The sequence below is a fragment of the Penicillium cataractarum genome, assembly GCF_028827025.1.
Source record: "Penicillium cataractarum strain IBT 29864 chromosome Unknown utg000009l, whole genome shotgun sequence".
In the NCBI taxonomy this organism is placed as follows: domain Eukaryota; kingdom Fungi; phylum Ascomycota; class Eurotiomycetes; order Eurotiales; family Aspergillaceae; genus Penicillium; species Penicillium cataractarum.
The window spans coordinates 2,026,581-2,043,398 of NW_026622745.1; the positions used below are offsets into that span (position 1 = coordinate 2,026,581).

Below are 16,818 nucleotides of genomic sequence, written 5' to 3' on the forward strand. Positions count from 1 at the left end.
CGCCACCGTAGCGGACTGCAACATCTGATTTTGGCCGGCTGAAGACAGGGGTCTTCATCTGTGTATTCTTCAATGTAAACTTTGTTACTATGACCTTTTTACTTTGACTTGTACACCTCTCTCTGCAAGGACGAGATATTATCATTCTAAGATCTATAGAGGTAGACTATACTACATCCAAATGAAAATTACCGGAACCCCGTCGTTCTTCAGCCAGGAAATACGCCACCGCCCATATGGCACTAGTCCCCTTTGGGAGCCCCAACATTCTAATTTTTCAAAATTTCAAAATTTCGCATTTCTTCGGAGGCGGTGAGGGATTAATCTCACGACTGCTTAAAACAACTACCTGACATGGCAGGAGTACATCTATACAGATACGTAGAGAGAGTCAATTAACAGTAATAACCATCTCCAAAACACAAAAACACTAATTGCAAGCCATGAAATCATCCAACCAACATTCTCCAGAAGTAAGCTTATATACTCCGTACTGCATCCAGCCCCTCGCGATAAAGTAGTAAACCCAGATACCAGATCTCGCCCATGGATGATAGAAACCGGGAACAATTTTCACATGCGGGCCCCGGACCCTACGGGGTCGATCGACCGGCCTCGGCGGGTCATTTTCGTGGGTTGCGTTGCCAGGCGTGCGATGATTTGAGAAGGGATTGGTGGGATTGGGTTCACGGCCCGCTGGGTTTGGAGGGGATCGGGGTGGCAATTGTAAAAACTCAGGAGGGGGATGGGAATTACTGTATGGAGTACGGAGTATTGTAGATGAGTTTTGAATAACCTTTGTTACAGTGTGTTGTAAAGCGAGGGAATGGAGGATGCGTCTGGCATGTGAATAGGCTGCTTGTTGGGCGGTCCCAGGCATTGGCGCAGTTTAGGTAAGGGTACGGAGTATGTAAACATATGATGTACCTAGGATATTAAATGCAAGTACATTTGTATACACTGTATAGCGATTATTATTAAAGGACAATGTTGGGAATGAATATGGCATGATTCTATACAATCTCCAGATCCCTATACAAATCCCGACCTCGGTAGATAAAAAGTAGAAATTAAGGTATCCCATCTATGAAAAGTAATTCGGGATATGCTCGGCTTACGGAGGAGACTCCGCATACTTACTACAGTATTACTCCTTCAGTAAGTACTACATTTACGATGTACTACTACCAAGTTCTCTTGTTGGGCGAGCGGGTCCCGCTTGAGTTTTGTTGAGGAGCGCCCCCGCCAATCAGATGGCCCCACTTGCGACCTGTCATGGTTGTTCTTTTTTTGCAAAACGCATGACAAGCCTATGGAAGGGCCGAGGATGATATACACAATACTATAGAAAAATGAACAATTGCCTGTGATAGTCATTTGCTAGGAAGAGGGGCATTTAATTCACAAGAGATCTGTTACTATATTTTCTTAGTGTACCTACATACCTACGAATCCTATGATGATGTAAACTCATTGCTGACAACTTGAATCATACAAAGGTCCAAGTATACAATCACATGTTGGAACACGCACTCTACTAGAATAGGTTGAAACCAAACAAAAACAAGTTTCATGACTCGTAGATCTATATACATACACACTCCAATACCAGCTGTCCATCCCTTACTCTATACAGGGGCAATCACACAGTCATTCAACAGAGCGAGATCACCTCCCTGCTACTTAATGAACCTCCGCACGTCGTTCAGAGTCCACCAGCCATGACGACCCACCCGGACTGCCCGACGCACTCAAACTGACCGTAGTCTTGCGCAGATCAGGCAGGACGAGCACGGTTTCGCCATGGTTCCGGTAATCAACCTCGCAGGCAATCGCCTGGCGCTGCACGGGAGCAGCAGCACCCCCAGCCGCGACGTCCATTGCCGGAGGAGACATCGGAGGCTGTGCCTGCACTGGGGCAAAGGTGCGAACCTCCAGACCCGGGAGGAGTAGATGGCCGGGCTTCTGGGGCAGAAGCAACACCGTGAAGCGGATGGTCTCGCCATCGCGGGCTAGGAAGTTGCCGCGTCGTCGGCCGCCCAGGAGCCATAGCTCTGGGTTGGCGTGTAACTCGTACGAGCACTCGAGTGGCTGGTCTGCGTATCCTTGGTTTGTTGGGGAACACCATCGTCGCGTGTGGCGGATGCATAACTCCGCGGCAATCATCTGGCCCACGGCCGCGTGAGAAGATGAGGGGTCTGCATCGGCGCTTGCAGGCTGGAGCTGCAGCTCGGCCGTGTGTACCACTTGGATTTCGGGGATATCGACTGGGATAATGATAGTACGGATGGGGATGGAGGCCCGCTCGGGCAGACGAATGATTGGGTTGCTCTAATCGTAAAAACCTGGTCAGCACATCTTAAATAGAGAGGAGGGTACTCGTGACTTGTGGTCAAGTAGTAATGTGATGTAGTAAAGGGGAGCCGCTCACCTCGTGCCATGACGTGAGCCACTGTCGCACGTCTTCCGTGCGTTCCTTTAGCGCGCCCAACATTTCTTCCCAGCGGACACTCTGGTATGGGAGCATCTCGACCTCTCGTACAAGACCAATGACCTCCATGTCCGAGGTCGATAATTGAGCGCGGAAGCTGTTAACTATATGCGACGTAAGGAGAGTTGCATACTGGCTGAATGAACTAGACTGGACAGCGGAAAGGAAGATTTTCTCAACCGCGTCAAGGCACTCATCATTCACGCAGGTAAAGTCAACACGCAAGCGAAGACTGCGAGGTGCCTCTGGGCCAGTGGTAGCACTGTTCAGCCCGGACGGACGGATCTTGTAAAGTAGAGATGCTGGCTGCTTGGGGAAGACGTCCATAGCCACGGGTCCAGTGATACTGGTTTGAACGTCATATGAATCGGAGCTTGGCAGGCTGCAATTCGTGATGCGCAGCGGGATCAGCATTGCGGGGCTGATCGTGAAACGTGAGAACAGCAACTCATCCTTGAAAATATCCTGCACGTTGACTGAAATGGGTAACGTAGCAACAATACTGTGTGCAGTTGAAAAGGCAAATTTACCCCGATCAGTCTCGTAACTGACTTCGGCTCGTGCGGACAGAGTTGTAAAGGTTTCTTCCACCGTGTAAGGGATACGTAGTCGCACGAACCTTTGCGGTGGGAGCTGAGCGAATTCGATGGTACCAGCGTCAACATTGGGGGTAACATCGATCTCACCCTCCACAATCTCTACTTCGGAAATTCGAAGTCGGAGCCCTGCTGTTGCTGGCCGCACACGAATAGTGCCGGTCTTGATATCGTTTCGTCCGCTGTTGAGCTCCAGCTCCAGCGTGCGCATGGCTTCCAGGTTGATCAGATGCGGTGAGACTACCTTTGCCTGCAATCCCTCCAAAGGGGGGTAACAGTAGATGTATGGTCGACGATCAGTCTCCTCGTCCTCGTCCGATTCGCGGAAGCCAATTGGCAGAGTCGAATGATTTCCACTGTTGAATGAAAAGATGATGTTGCCAGACTTCATCTCGAGGCGATCAACGAAATATTTGCCATGCAGTGTAGTCTTGATGATCACCGTCAGTAAGAGAGGAATTTAGCCGCGCATACAAAGAAATACCACTTACCGAAGAGTCAATGAGAATCGTAGTCATCGACGACTTGACCACGAAATTGGTCGAGGCTTCAATCCAATGCTCCGCATTTTGGGAGTTGGTATCGCTGACCAATCGCACCTTGATAGAGTCAATGTTGATCTTAGGGCCCAAGAGGAATCGAAGAGATAGCTTGATTTGGAATCCATCTTTATCCTCATAGAGCTGGATAGCTGGGTCAACGCGGAGGTCCGCAAAGAATTCAACCAATGATGCCGTGACATCCTTTTGCATGGCCGATGCTCCGCTGAACAGATCGGTAACATATCCCGCCAACTGCTCCAATTGCAAGATGGACGGGGGAGTAGACAATGCTCTCTCCCTGACCGATAGCTTTGCCTGCGCGTATGCGGCAAATTTGGCCAGGAGTCGAAGCATCACGCGAACAAAATCCTCGTTTCGCTTCAATTCCTTGAGACAGCGGGCATATAATTCTAGCATGCTTCCTTCCAGGACCACCCAAAGCTTGCTACCGTAGAATGGAGCCATCTGGTGGAAATAGGAAGCAGCAGCTTCAAAGTCACCCTGGCGGTATCGTAGGATAGCGATATCTGCAAGAGCCGTCTCTGAAGAGTTGGCTCGGTTTGCCACCATATAATGACGGATGATATGGTCAGTAAGGTCCTCATAGAGAGACGAAAACGCCTCTTTTGACCGCAGCCCAGCCTTCAGCGTGGCAAGCTCGATGCCAACCAGAGAGGTGTGTTCCACCTTGGATGGAGTCTCCTCGTTTGAGGCATCGTTATCGTCTAGGGAGACGTCCGTAAGACCGCCTGCTCCAGCGCGGTGGCTGTCATCGAACAACAGACCGAGGTCGCCCCATTTCTCAGACCAACCCCGTCGGCGAGCAATTTCTTCAAGTGATCGTCGAGCCAGGAGAAGCAGCTCTCCTCTCGCAGATGCCAGTTGCTCGGAGCCAGTCTTTTGCATCGAGCCCGGTGCCGGTTTGGGGTGGTCCATAGTTGAACGCCGCTGGATGATTCCAGCGGGTGTATCAGAAAGATCCTGTGTCATCGGACGAGCGGGGCGAGTCGCAGTTGAAGCTATCAATGAGCTTGACCGGCGTGGTATCTCTGAGCGGCTCTCATTCACCGGCACTGTGGACTTTCCAGCATCGCTGACCTGCGCCGCAGCATGGAATGATGACTCGGGGAGGGACAAGTTTGGAGTAAAGGTCTGGTTAAGTATTTGAAGAGCTGCCGAGTATGCCCAGGAAGACACAAGATTATGGATGACCTCTGCCTTAGCATCATTCTCCACATCCTCCAGGCCACACTCAAGGCCGAACCGAAGGTTGCGAGCAGCAAGACTGATAAACTCTAAAGATCTTGCACATATTTCCGAGAGCAAGATCAAATCTTCCGGTTTTCTGTCACGTTTCGCTGGCTCATTCGCAACGACCGATGGAGCTCTGGCCGCCCGCAGAAGGAGAGTGAGTTGTCGGGAGAAGACATAGGTGCGGAAATCGAAAATGGAGATATCGCTAGCCAGGATCATTTCTCGGTACGGAAACTTGGTCGAACTAAGTGGGAAATCCTCAGGCCGGATCTCTAGACTTGGGCTTTGGCCCTCATCATCGCTATCTTTGGTTGATGACCCTGAGTCCAGTACCTTCCTTGCAGCTTCCACCCAATTTTTGCTGGAGTTTAGAAGCGTTGTACCATGCTGCTCGCTGTTTCCATGTAATTGATCTCGAATTGCTGCATCAAGACCAAAGGATAGCTCGTCATAGCCAAGGAGTGCATCTTCAAAAAGACCGACATTTTCGAAACCTCGTGCAAGACCCTCCTTGAGAATAAAGAACGTACAAAAGTTCCAACCGGGGAGACTTCGCTGCGAGTCTTTTTCCTTGATATCTTCCTCATACTGAGCCACGCGCAGGTCAAACGAGGCTAGAATGCTGTTCTTGACCTTGTCAATCAGATCTTCCAGCTGGTCGGCTAGCTCAGGAGACTTGGCTGTCGCACCCTCCTTCGGAATCCGTAGTTGCGCCACACGATCAATAGCCGTCTTGGATGTCCCGTTGAAGTCAGCCTTGACCTTCTCCAAAACCGTGGTGGTGCTGCGACCCCATTTCGATGTAGACGCGGGGGTCTTCTCTGCGCCTTCGCCATCCTGAACCACATGCAGAATAAGCCACTCAAACGCATCATGCTTCTCCTGGCTGCTACCCGTCGGTTGCGAGGTGCTTGATGATCCCTGAGCCTTGATCCATTCTCTGAGGGTCTTCCGTGCGGTTGCCTTGTATGTATCGTTGTCGTCGCAGCGGAGGAGGTAGATTTTCAAGTACGGTGTTTGGCGCAGACCAGGAATTTGGTGTCGCCGGTGCGGCACAGTGCCAGTGCCATCGCTAGAGGACTTCCGCTCGGTGGGATCGGTCTGCGCGGGTGAGAAGCCAATGCGGAGGGACTCGATCGATCGAACGGGACGAGTAGGCGACTTCCAGTGCAGGTTCTTTAAGGGAAGCTTGGACTCGATGACGGGCTGGACCAGAGGAAACAACCCAGATGGGTCCGTGTATTCAACTGGTTCGTAGCTGCTGGTCAGTACGAGTTGCGGGCAAACATTCCGGACTCTTGGGGACTCGTACCGGTCACATTGCTCGAGGCCGCTTTTGAAGGGTCCATGATTTTCCCGGGTGCAGGTTCGGGGGCCAATGGCAATCAGAACATGCCGGTTCGAGCACCACGAGCTGCTGCGGACCTCTTCAGGGGGTAGTTTGGCAGCAAAGTGTTTGCGGGGGAGGGAGATGTTTGGGAAACGAGGCCAGCTCGGAGGTGGATCCCAGGCTTGGCGCTCCGTCCGCCGATGGAAAGGAGAGGCAGCATCAGCTCAATACCAGCCCTGGCTACCGTGTCCGATGGGATAGCGACTCAATTTTGAGTTTTCCTGAAGAGAAGCAAGATTCTTTATTGATATTTGAATGGAGGTCACGTTACTTCTAGATTGCCATGATCTCATCCTTAGAGCGAGTGGCCAAAGTGACCCTGAACCCTAAATCTTATACATCTCCGTAGGAAAAAAAACACTAGGTAGAGTGAGCTATCTACAACGGTGCAAATGCCCATACACTTGACGTACAACAATGTCCTTCTTTACAAGCGAGGACAAACACCTGTCTTGCATCCAGCCCCATCGTCAACCAAAACACTCTTATTCTTCTCCTGCGTCGAGACTGCAACATCCAGACCCGGATTTCCCGTGAAGAAATTGACCGGTTTCAAGCCTACCACCATCTTCTCCGAAGGCATAACCGGCCAGTCTTCAATGCGTGGATTATGAGTTGACCCAAATGTGTGCCAGATCACGATATCTTCATTACGCACATTCGACGCGACTGGATCGTCTTTGCGCTGCGCAATCACGGAGCTAATACCCTCCCCACCAAGAGACTGCATCGTGTGCCGGCCTGATGGGAATAGCTCATCGTCTTGATACCGAGTCACCCAGACTGCGTGGCTGCCGAATTCGGAGCGTCGTGCGTGGTAGGATTGTGGATGCGCTAGAAGCATCTGGCTATAGCATGGGAGCAGCTTGAATCCCACGGGGGTACCGGTGATCGGGTTGATTTGTTTCTCGTTGATAATTTTGAAAGTGCGACCGCTGGCAAAGTCAAGGTCGTGTCCACCTTCTTTGGTGATGATCTCGGACTTTGTCGTATATCCCACGCCGAGGGGGTTGTGCACCTTTGGATCGTTGATGGGCATAGCGTGGGATTCCTCGACCTGGAGTGAGTTGGTGTACCCGTCGATTGCTGGGTCGATTCGGAGAGAGAAGAGGTGCTGGTGGTAAGGAGCGAGTACACCTGGTGCAACGACCGTGCCATAGCCTACTTGGTCACCGTTGTTGATGGGACAGGTTGACAGGATTCCGGTTGCACGCACTTCATAGTGGATGGACGCATCCTGGCCAAAGTGGAAGGCGAAGATATACTCGTAGTTGCTAACGGTGATGATAGTCTGCAGCACCAGGATGCGCGAGCGAGTCACGACCGCATTCTGCGTGCGGTGATTGGTATGCTTCCAAAGGATCCCATCATCCTGTTCGTGACAGCACACGACATTAGGGAGCTTGAGAGGTTCGCCCGAGGCAGTGTTATGCCAGCCATCGAAGTATTTGATCGTACCTAGGCAGTCACAGCCGAGGCGTAGGTTATTAGCGTTGATGCCAGCACCATCATTCCCAAGATCGAAAGCTCCTTTGCGAGGATACGGCGTTCTGGGATCTCCATAAGGAACGAACATCTCCGACAGCGACAGCCGGTAGAAGAGGCTCCGACCATCGTACCTGATGTCATGTAAGGTGAGGCCTTCGCGATAATTGAACCCCACGCGCATGGTCCACTTCTCCCAGCTAAGAAGGTTGCCATTCACTTTGAACGAAGGGCCTTCCGGCTGAACCACTTGATAAGGCTTCGTCGTAGTCCGCGGTGGAGGCCGCAAATCAGGATGATACTCGCTGAGCTCGGGCGAGTGGGCCTTGCTGTGGTCATATGGCCGTGCATCTTCACGGATACGCTCATCTTCAGCTGAGGGTAGATGATAGATCTTGGTGACTTTCAGTTGTTCGGAAACCTCGGCACATAGATCGAGCGGGTATGCGTAGTAGTTTGCATCTGGGTGGTCAAGAAGACGCAGATAGAACCAGCACTAGGTTGCGTTATGAGCAGCTTGACCTAAATTCCTGGAGATAGCAAGCCTTACCATTGTAGTACGTTCAGATACATCATTCATCCCATCAGTCGCATATGCCCATGGTTCGACCACAACTTGAGCACCATCCGGCAGTTTAAGCTTTTGAATCTCTGCTTCAATTCTCGGGTCTGCTCTGCATGCTTTCTCGGCGGCTTGCATATAAGCGGAGTCGATATAAGGGTGCTTTCCCACGAGATGTTCTTTCTTAATGATAGATCCGGAAGTCAAATCAACAGTGAGCTCTACCATCTCATTAGGTTTTGAATTGCCTCGAATAGTGACTTGAACACGTGCAGCTCGAACTGGTCGTGAACGACTTTGTCCGCGGAGTTCTCCCTCAAGAAAGGAGACCATCTCCTGTTTGGGCGGCTCCTGGAGAGTGATCACACGAAAATTGGGGTCTTTCCCGTGGAGCTCCTTGCGCACAATTGTTGCGGCCTATAATTGTTGAACAACAGTCAGCTATTTGAATTCTGGTGCTGTATAATCGCAAGTGCCTTCCTTACCTTGGCGATCTCCCCGGAAGTAAGGGGATCGAATGGATGCGGAGGTGCCATCTTGAGAAAGACACGTTCCAGAGTAACAGTAGTTCGAGTATTGAGAAGCAATTCACAAGCTAATTATTGGCTTTCTTTGTACGCGGCAAATTTGCAGAGTAGAGAGGATGAAAATGAGTTCGAATCAATGCGGGGAAGTCGACATATACGTCTGTGATGATAAGATATGGTAGTTGGCTCTCGACTGGCTGAAGGCGCGAGTTAACGGACAATTGTCCGACAGGCAGCTAGGCACTTATAGTACTTTCCCCAGCTATACGAGATCACAGAACTTGAATGTTGAAATATTATGAATAATCGAGTATGAACAATCAAGACCCCCGGCGATAACAGATCTAAATCGAGAAAATGCGCGATATTCGCTAAAGTATAAGAGTAGCCGGGGCATAACTTGGCATCAATTCAGAACGTAGACAGGGGAAATCCGCAAAGGTTAGGATTAACCGGATACTACTGCCTCCACCTTCCTGAATCACTGATGTAAACCGACGAATGCGGGATATTCGCTAAGGTATAAGAATAGCCGGTGCACGGCTCGATCTTGGCTTACCACGTGGAGAGGGGAATCCGCTAAGGTTAGGAATAGCCGGGCATGAACGATCTTGGTTTAGTGGGCGGTTAACTTCAACTCCAAAGGTAAGGCGTGTTCCAGGGGATGTTTTGTTCCCCACTTCCATCGCTGTATACTTATTTAACTAGAAGAGAAGTACTGATAAGGATAAATCAAGGTATTGGATAATTCCAATGTGTGTTATCGTGGCACATTGTGTACTTGATTCACTTGACTATTGAATCACGTGGCCAAAGAAAGCTTCGGCGAGTTATCATTTTGTGTGAATTGATCCAAAAATTCTATAGATTGCAGCTGCTATAAACTATGATGTCTTTTAAGCCAACAAATTATTTATCTTGCTTGGCTTTCCACTCCTTCGCACAGTTCTCAAAAGTAACGAATTCCACCTCGTCTCCCTTCTGCTTCAACCATGTGACCATTCGGTCGATCATACCAATAACATGGGCCATACCGCTCGTATCGGGATGCAAGATTAGAGGGAAGACAAAGTCGTCGGTCTCGTTGTAAAGGAACTCAAATCGAGATTTCCAGTTCTCTTCGATGGCCGTTGGGCTGACAAATCCATGCGAGTTGCTGGCTGCAGGAATGAATTGCATTGGCGTCATGTCCTCCATGTACCAGTTGCATGGGATCTCCACGAGTGTCTTTTCTGTCCTGGGGCCGGCCTTGGCAAGAGGCTTCATCCATGTGGTGGCCGATTGCGAAGGAGAAAAGTCAATAGGCTCGATAGGAGGAAGCTCAGGGAGGAAATACAATGCCGAGTCGTGGTGGGTAAGGGAGGTGTCTGCGTCGAAATTAGCATCAGGCGTGGGTGTTCAGCATTTTGATCCATACCGTATAAGAACCCAAACTCTTCCAACACCTTCACAGTATGCTCTCTGAGCAAATAGAGTGGTGCTCTCCATCCACGAGGCTTCTGTCCGGTCAATTCAGTGCAAAGCTCGACACACTTGATAATGACATCCCTTTCCTGTGCCTCGGTCATCTGTGCAGCACCTTCGTGGGCGTATCCATGGCATCCGACCTCAGCGCCAGAATCCACGATCATCTTGGTCTCATTGGGGAAAGACTCCATCGAATGACCCGGCACAAACCAAGTGACCGATGAAGAAATTCCATGCTTCTTGAAAAGTCGCAACAGGCGCGGTACTCCAACCTGGGCTGCAAAGTATCCGCTGCTGTAATCGGACAAGCTGTTATCTTTTGAAGCTCCGGTTCCGAGGAAGCCCGAGACCGCGTCAAAATCGACTGAGAGAAGAATTTGAATGCGGCGCTTTTTGGTCATAATATGTTGAGGGATATTCGCTGTCGTAGTACCTGCTTGCACAACAGTGTTGTCTTTGCCCAGTACTTCGTCTGCCCTCCAAATAACACGCCCTTCCATGCCTCCATCGACGGAAAGACATTGCCCAGTGATGTGGCCAGCGGCTCGATGACTAGCGAGGAAAGCCATAGTACGTGCGACATCTTGGGGTTGTGCGATCTTTTTGAGTGGAACCGTAGCCTGAGCCTCATTCCACATCTCCTTGGGGTCATCCAGTCTTCCGGCAATAAGAGGGGTATCAACCCATCCAGGGGCCACAGCATTAATACGCGCTTTCGAGTTGATCTTGACAATCTCATTCTTGACTCCGCGAACAAGACCGTATTGCAGACCAGCCTTACCGGAGGCATACTCGGTATGTCCGGCTTGGCCAAACTTGCCAGTCTCGGATCCAGTGACGACGATAGCCAGATTTTCCAGCTCGGCGTTGCCGGCCGCGGTCTGGACCTCTTTCGCGCTTTGCAGGAAGTGCTTGATGGTTAGGAAAGTGCCCCGGATATTGGTGTTATATGTCTTTTCCCAAATCTCCAACGGAATTTCCCAAATGTTGTAATCGGAAGATTCGTCTGTGATTCCCGCATTGGCAATCAAGATATTGATGGGTCCGAAATGCTCCACGGCAGATTTGATGCAGGATGCGACTGATTCCTCAGATGAAATGTCTCCAGTCACAGAGTAGAAGTTGGAGCTGTTTGCAGAATTCGGTACAGGAACCTGGCGAAGGTCGTGCCCTGTAACCTTGCACCCTTGGCCTAGAGACAGCTTATCAGCATGGGTTCGTGTGGCTATACCTGTAGGATAAGAGAGCCGCTTACCAAGGAATTCTTTAACTGCTTCCTGGCCAATGCCACCGGCAGCTCCGGTGATGAAGACATGGTATCCCTCAATCCGGAGGAAACTCATTGTGGACTGAATTGGCCAGCTGCCCAGGGGGGACGTTATCGGGTGCGAGTTCTGGCAACTGCTCTCCGAAAGGCGCGGGGCGGGGTATGTCCGCTTTATATGGTGGTCGGGTGGATCGTCTCGGTCGACCAAGAAAAATAAACATCATCCACCATTGGCTCCGGATAATTGAAGAGATTGGGTTAAAAGGGGCTTAAGCTAGCTTCTTCGGTGCTTCTGTTTTAATTGGGGTGTAGACGAGAAGAAAAAAAATTATCATGGGCCATTCTGGCTTAGAGGCGGCCGTTCTAAAGATCACCTGCAAGATCTAATGACATCCATACATCTCAATTATCAGGGCGTATCTCAATTATCAGGGCGTATGCTCCGTAGTCCTCCTTTCCATAACTCAAATTCCACCTCCATAGTTCCTCGGTCTTCAACCTGTCCCAGTTCTTGATTTTTGTCCGTGGCTGGCTCTTTTCTACCAGCCGTCCAAGGAGCAAAAACGAGCTTCATAGTGCGTCGTGTGCTATATTCAATTGCAGGGGGCTCCATGGGCCTCTGCGAAGGCACTTCCTTCTTAATGGAGCTTGGAGCCTGATCCTTTTCTTTGGACAGCTCAGACCCGATTTCAGGCTTCGCTGCTTGGGCGTTGCGGGCCGAGGAAATCACAGTTTTGTACTGGTTCGTTTTTCCTGCCACGCCGTTCTCTTGAGAGTCTTCCTTCTCTGTCGGGGTAGGCACTGGATAGTATGCATCACTACTATCCCAAGGCGCGGCCACTGTTCGTCTCTCCTCCTTCTTCAATGCAATACGACAAGCAATCTGTGTCGACCAGAAATATCCCAAAGCCGGTGTCTTGAGATTCTTCTCAAAGTACGAACCGTCGCCCCATCCGGTGAAGAACCGCTCCTGGTGTACCAGGCTCAGGATACTATTCCGAGCCGGGTTTTCAATGATATATGAGCCGTCAAATTTCTCATCGTCTGGAGCATGATAGGGCGATGATGGAATAGCCTGAGATGAAGAAGGCGCTTGGCTATACTGGGACAGTTGGTCTGAGTTGTCTGATCTGGTCCTCTGCAACGGTGATGCAGCCCCGGCTTCACGCGCCACAGCACCCTGAGACAGGATCGATGGAAAGCCTGATCGTTGAGCTGGGTCGGCACCGATCCCCTCCGCGGGCTCGAATCGATCGGAGACTTGATTTGCTAAGACAATGGCAATGTTTTCCTTTGCGGCAAGATTGCGCAGCATTTGCCCTAGCTTTGCAAGCTCGGTGGAACGGGTAGAGATGGCGAGGATATTGTTGGAGGAGAGTTCAGCACGGTAATTCGATGTGACGGAGTCAATGATCACCAGGCTAACGTTGTAGTTTGCGAGAGCGACGGGGAGCTGGTAATTGAGGATGTGGTCTTGGGCCTCCAAATCCATCGCGTTGATGGATAGAATGTTCTCGAGGGACGGTGCCTTGTCGGCGGGGAGACTGGATAGTTGTGGGTGGCATTCTAGCATTTGAGAGAGGCGACTCGTTGCGAGAGGGTGTTCGGTAGAGATGTATACGGCCTGCGACGGTAGGCCATTTCGCTCAACCAGCTGAGCCGCTAGAAGGAGGCTGAGGAGGAATTGGGTTTTGCCGCTGCCACTGTAGGCACAGATTAACCGAGAGTCAGAGCAATGCCTTTGATCTCAAGCTTTATATGCCTTGACACGTACCTCTCTCCCGTTATTTCCGTGACATATCCCATTGGTATCCCACCACCCAGCAGTGCATCCATTGCGGGGTCTAACGTGTTGATCGTATTCCATCGCGACGGCTGGAGCTTCGTAGTCGGCCCGGGGGTGACGATAACCGAGTCAGGATTGATGCTTGAGCTGGGCTCGGCATCCGAGGACGCTCCTATCTCTACTTGGCTCTTCTCGAATCCAAGGTCGGCGTGCAGGGCCTCGATGATCTGGGCGGAGAGCCGCCGCACATCTGTGGGCGGCACATGGGCGCGTTTCGCGATCTCGAGGGTCTCGAGGGTGATGAGGTCGACGGTGGTGATCTTACTTCGCTCGAGTGGAGGTAGAATATGTGCATATGATTTCGTCACGAAGTCTGGAAGAACAGATAGAAGATCCATAAGAATGCGAGGCAACGGACAGAATTGGCGAGCTGCTGGCGCGTCGCGATTATCCAAGCTTCTACCGCGTGGGGCCAATCACAGCGATCACAGCGATCCTCCACATCAACGATGAACAACCTCACGAACATCAATTCAACGGCGCTTTGATCTGGGTTTTTCCTCTGAAGATACTTGGTAGGTTTTGAGAATTATGTGCTTGCCTGGATTGATTTGTATATGTAGTACTAATTGTTTGTTTGTCACTTATGCTGGGGAATTTTTAGAGCAAGAAGTTCCTGTCATATATATGTCCCATACCTATGGCATTTCGAGTCAAATTGACTTAATTGATAAAATAACGAAAATGGCATGTTCATTCAAATTTGACTCAACAGCGTAGATGATCATGTACAATTCCAACACCCAGCCCGGGGCATTTTAGGCATCACCAGGTCGTCCGACTTTACCCTCATACACTCACACAAGGGTCTGGAGCATTGGACTCGAAGTCAACCAAGACTCCTAGGTATGGATAGTAGGGATATCAGACTTGAATAAAGGTGACTAGGTATACGGCCTCCGCCCATTACTCTCCTGTTTTACCTACAAGTTCGCTTCACAGAATGGAGATAGAGACTATGTAGGCATAGACCAAACAATGGAAGAAAGCTACATATCTTCACATCCGAAACGGATTAAAGTTTTCACAATGGGGCGTATAGATCTATTTTCAAACGCTCTCTGTTTCAAATGTAGACTACTGCACTGAACGTACTATAAGCACACAGTTCAAGCCCTTGAACTTCAAAATAGTCCGTCTCATATTCCCCACTCGCGGATAACCGATGTAAGCGATGCGACCTCAATCTCCCTAAGATGGCCTGCTTACTGCTCGGAAGGCCGTCGCAGCAACATTATCAGGTTGCAAAATCAGCATTAAGGTCATATCAACCTCCTCGGCCGAAGCTTTTGTTTGAATCTATCAGTACATTGTATCTACTTCACAATAATCTTGTCTGCCGATCTATCTTCATAAGCGAAATAGTGAGGAACTAAATCGGAAGGTCCCAATTTTGAACCATCCCGAAGGATCGCCTTTCACAACCCGTTTGACTTGACCAGTATGACCAAGACCGTTGCTAATAATTTTAGGATTGATAAGGCTGGGCACGCGGCTGGCGACAATCCCGGATAGGAAGGTCAGTAGAATGTAGCATTCTGTTTCAAAACATTCTAGACTACCTTCCAAATTCAATATCCAAGTGTTCTCAATACATGACAACGTGTAAATATGTTGAGATTGCTAATTGTTGCCATGAACTAATTGTTCATGCTCCACTGACTCCTATACTTAGTTAACAGACCGAGAGCGACCGTGGAGAGTTGCCAAGTGCGGATCAGGCGATCATTAACTAGACGCACTCGTACATCAGATACGAGCCGTACAAGAATAATTAAATGACCGTGCGTACGAAGTACCAGCTTGACATTGTATGGTATTCTCGTATTGACATGACGAGGATCAGCCAGCTAGTCTTTAGTCTATCCGATGGAGGGCCTGGATTGGGCAGGTGGGTGAAGTGGATGCCTTGATCTGAGCCATTCAAAAACATGATCCTCGATAGGGGAGGGGCGGCTGCGTCTCGGGGATTCGGGAAACTCCACCATTAAAGACTAGATGATACGGTACTAGAATCATGTTTGTAATGAGCCGTGTTCGTCGAGGTTGCGGCTCGCATACTGTGTTATTTCTGAAGGTGGAGGGGTAGGAGAGGGGTTGACCGTTGAACACGTATTCTGCACTTTACACTATACACTATAAGGGTTCTTCCGCCACTGTATTCAACATACTAAGCTCCGTCTAGTTGTTTTATTTTTCATCGCCAAGGTCTTGTTTTTCTAGGGTGGGTATCGTGAGCTCCGTCGTTTAATGATTGCCACGTGGTGGCGGATCGCCCAATCTCACCAGCGGGCAATTAACAATACCTCGTGAACATGGAATTAGTAGCACCAAAGTCTTGATCCTGATCGGTTAATTATATTTACTGGATAGAAATATCGAATCACACAAGCAAAAAGTAGATGTGGATAGATGCGGCAAGGCATGGCTGAAAAATACCTATACATACATATTGCTTACTTTGAAACAGCCAGGGAAAGACCACAGGCTGCATCATCATACAGGACATGCACCGATCGCTGGCCAAATCCAAGCTCGAACCTCGTGCAATTATGTCAGGTCTTGCATCATTGGCTCCGGTGAAAGTGACCCGAAATGATTGACATGTACCCAGGCAACCGTACATAAACGTACATTAGCACAGGCAAGGCAAGCGTTTGCCTCGTAACCGAAGGGGCTACCCACGACGCTTGACAACCTCATGCGATACAACCTCCGAAAATCTCAGGGACGGGCTGAGAGCTGTAGATGATGACCGCTGAGATTAACCTAGCCTTCTCTACTCGCGATCGTCATGTGGCTGGCTGGAAGTTCTAAGTTTCCAGCACTACCTACTCCATACAATCTGCTCCATCAAACCGCGCCTCACCCCAAGACCTTCCACCAACTGCGAGCGGTCCTTGTGCACATGACTGACTAGCTCTGTCGACGGATGCAAGGAAGGCAGCGAAAAGGGGGCTAGTTTGGTCTAGTCGTTAATTACTCGTGGCTACGGTGACAGGGGTCTGTCTGCTCGGTGCCAACGCGAATCTTACCCTCCGTTCATTTATATGACTAGAACCTGATGGATTGCTGAGATAGAGATTGATAGGATGAGTATTCGTGAGGGTTGTAGTCAATAGTGGTCACCATTGTTGCGCATTCAGCCACACGTGTCAGGGTGTGAAAGCCTAGTCATTAAGCAGCCCGAGGGAACTGTGTTCTATCGTCCTTAATGTTCGCATGAATCCTTCCAGAATAATGATGATATAGACAGAGCTGGGGGTGCTGAGAGTATCAAAAATGCGGCCGTCGTCAATCACTGAGCATCCAAAGACCCGTATGTTCGTACGTTGGATTTCATATCCCGAGTCCATCCACGAGCCTCGAAGTATGTACCATGTACTTTGTT

General features: G+C 50.0%; 4 protein-coding genes across 4 annotated transcripts; all 4 read right to left on the bottom strand.

Moving 5' to 3' along the window:
* Positions 1 to 1,683: 1,683 nt before the first annotated feature.
* Positions 1,684 to 6,232, bottom strand: N7496_011331 (putative TMEM1 family protein; the record flags this gene model as incomplete). Its single annotated transcript, XM_056704244.1, has 4 exons — positions 1,684 to 2,331; positions 2,432 to 3,517; positions 3,579 to 6,130; positions 6,196 to 6,232. 4 exons carry the CDS (start codon positions 6,230 to 6,232, stop codon positions 1,684 to 1,686), a joined length of 4,323 nt encoding a protein of 1,440 aa, XP_056550204.1.
* A 468-nt stretch (positions 6,233 to 6,700) lies between these two features.
* On the bottom strand, positions 6,701 to 8,856 carry N7496_011332 (amine oxidase; the record flags this gene model as incomplete). The annotated part of the gene is made up of 3 exons (XM_056704245.1): positions 6,701 to 8,254; positions 8,309 to 8,737; positions 8,806 to 8,856. 3 exons carry the CDS (start codon positions 8,854 to 8,856, stop codon positions 6,701 to 6,703), a joined length of 2,034 nt encoding a protein of 677 aa, XP_056550205.1.
* Positions 8,857 to 9,756: 900 nt separating this feature from the next.
* N7496_011333 (SDR family oxidoreductase/polysaccharide deacetylase family protein) lies at positions 9,757 to 11,657 on the bottom strand (the record flags this gene model as incomplete). The annotated part of the gene is made up of 3 exons (XM_056704246.1): positions 9,757 to 10,214; positions 10,265 to 11,506; positions 11,570 to 11,657. 3 exons carry the CDS (start codon positions 11,655 to 11,657, stop codon positions 9,757 to 9,759), a joined length of 1,788 nt encoding a protein of 595 aa, XP_056550206.1.
* A 345-nt stretch (positions 11,658 to 12,002) lies between these two features.
* N7496_011334 (putative DNA repair protein (Rad57)) lies at positions 12,003 to 13,765 on the bottom strand (the record flags this gene model as incomplete). Its single annotated transcript, XM_056704247.1, has 2 exons — positions 12,003 to 13,284; positions 13,356 to 13,765. 2 exons carry the CDS (start codon positions 13,763 to 13,765, stop codon positions 12,003 to 12,005), a joined length of 1,692 nt encoding a protein of 563 aa, XP_056550207.1.
* Between the last annotated feature and the right edge of the window lie 3,053 nt (positions 13,766 to 16,818).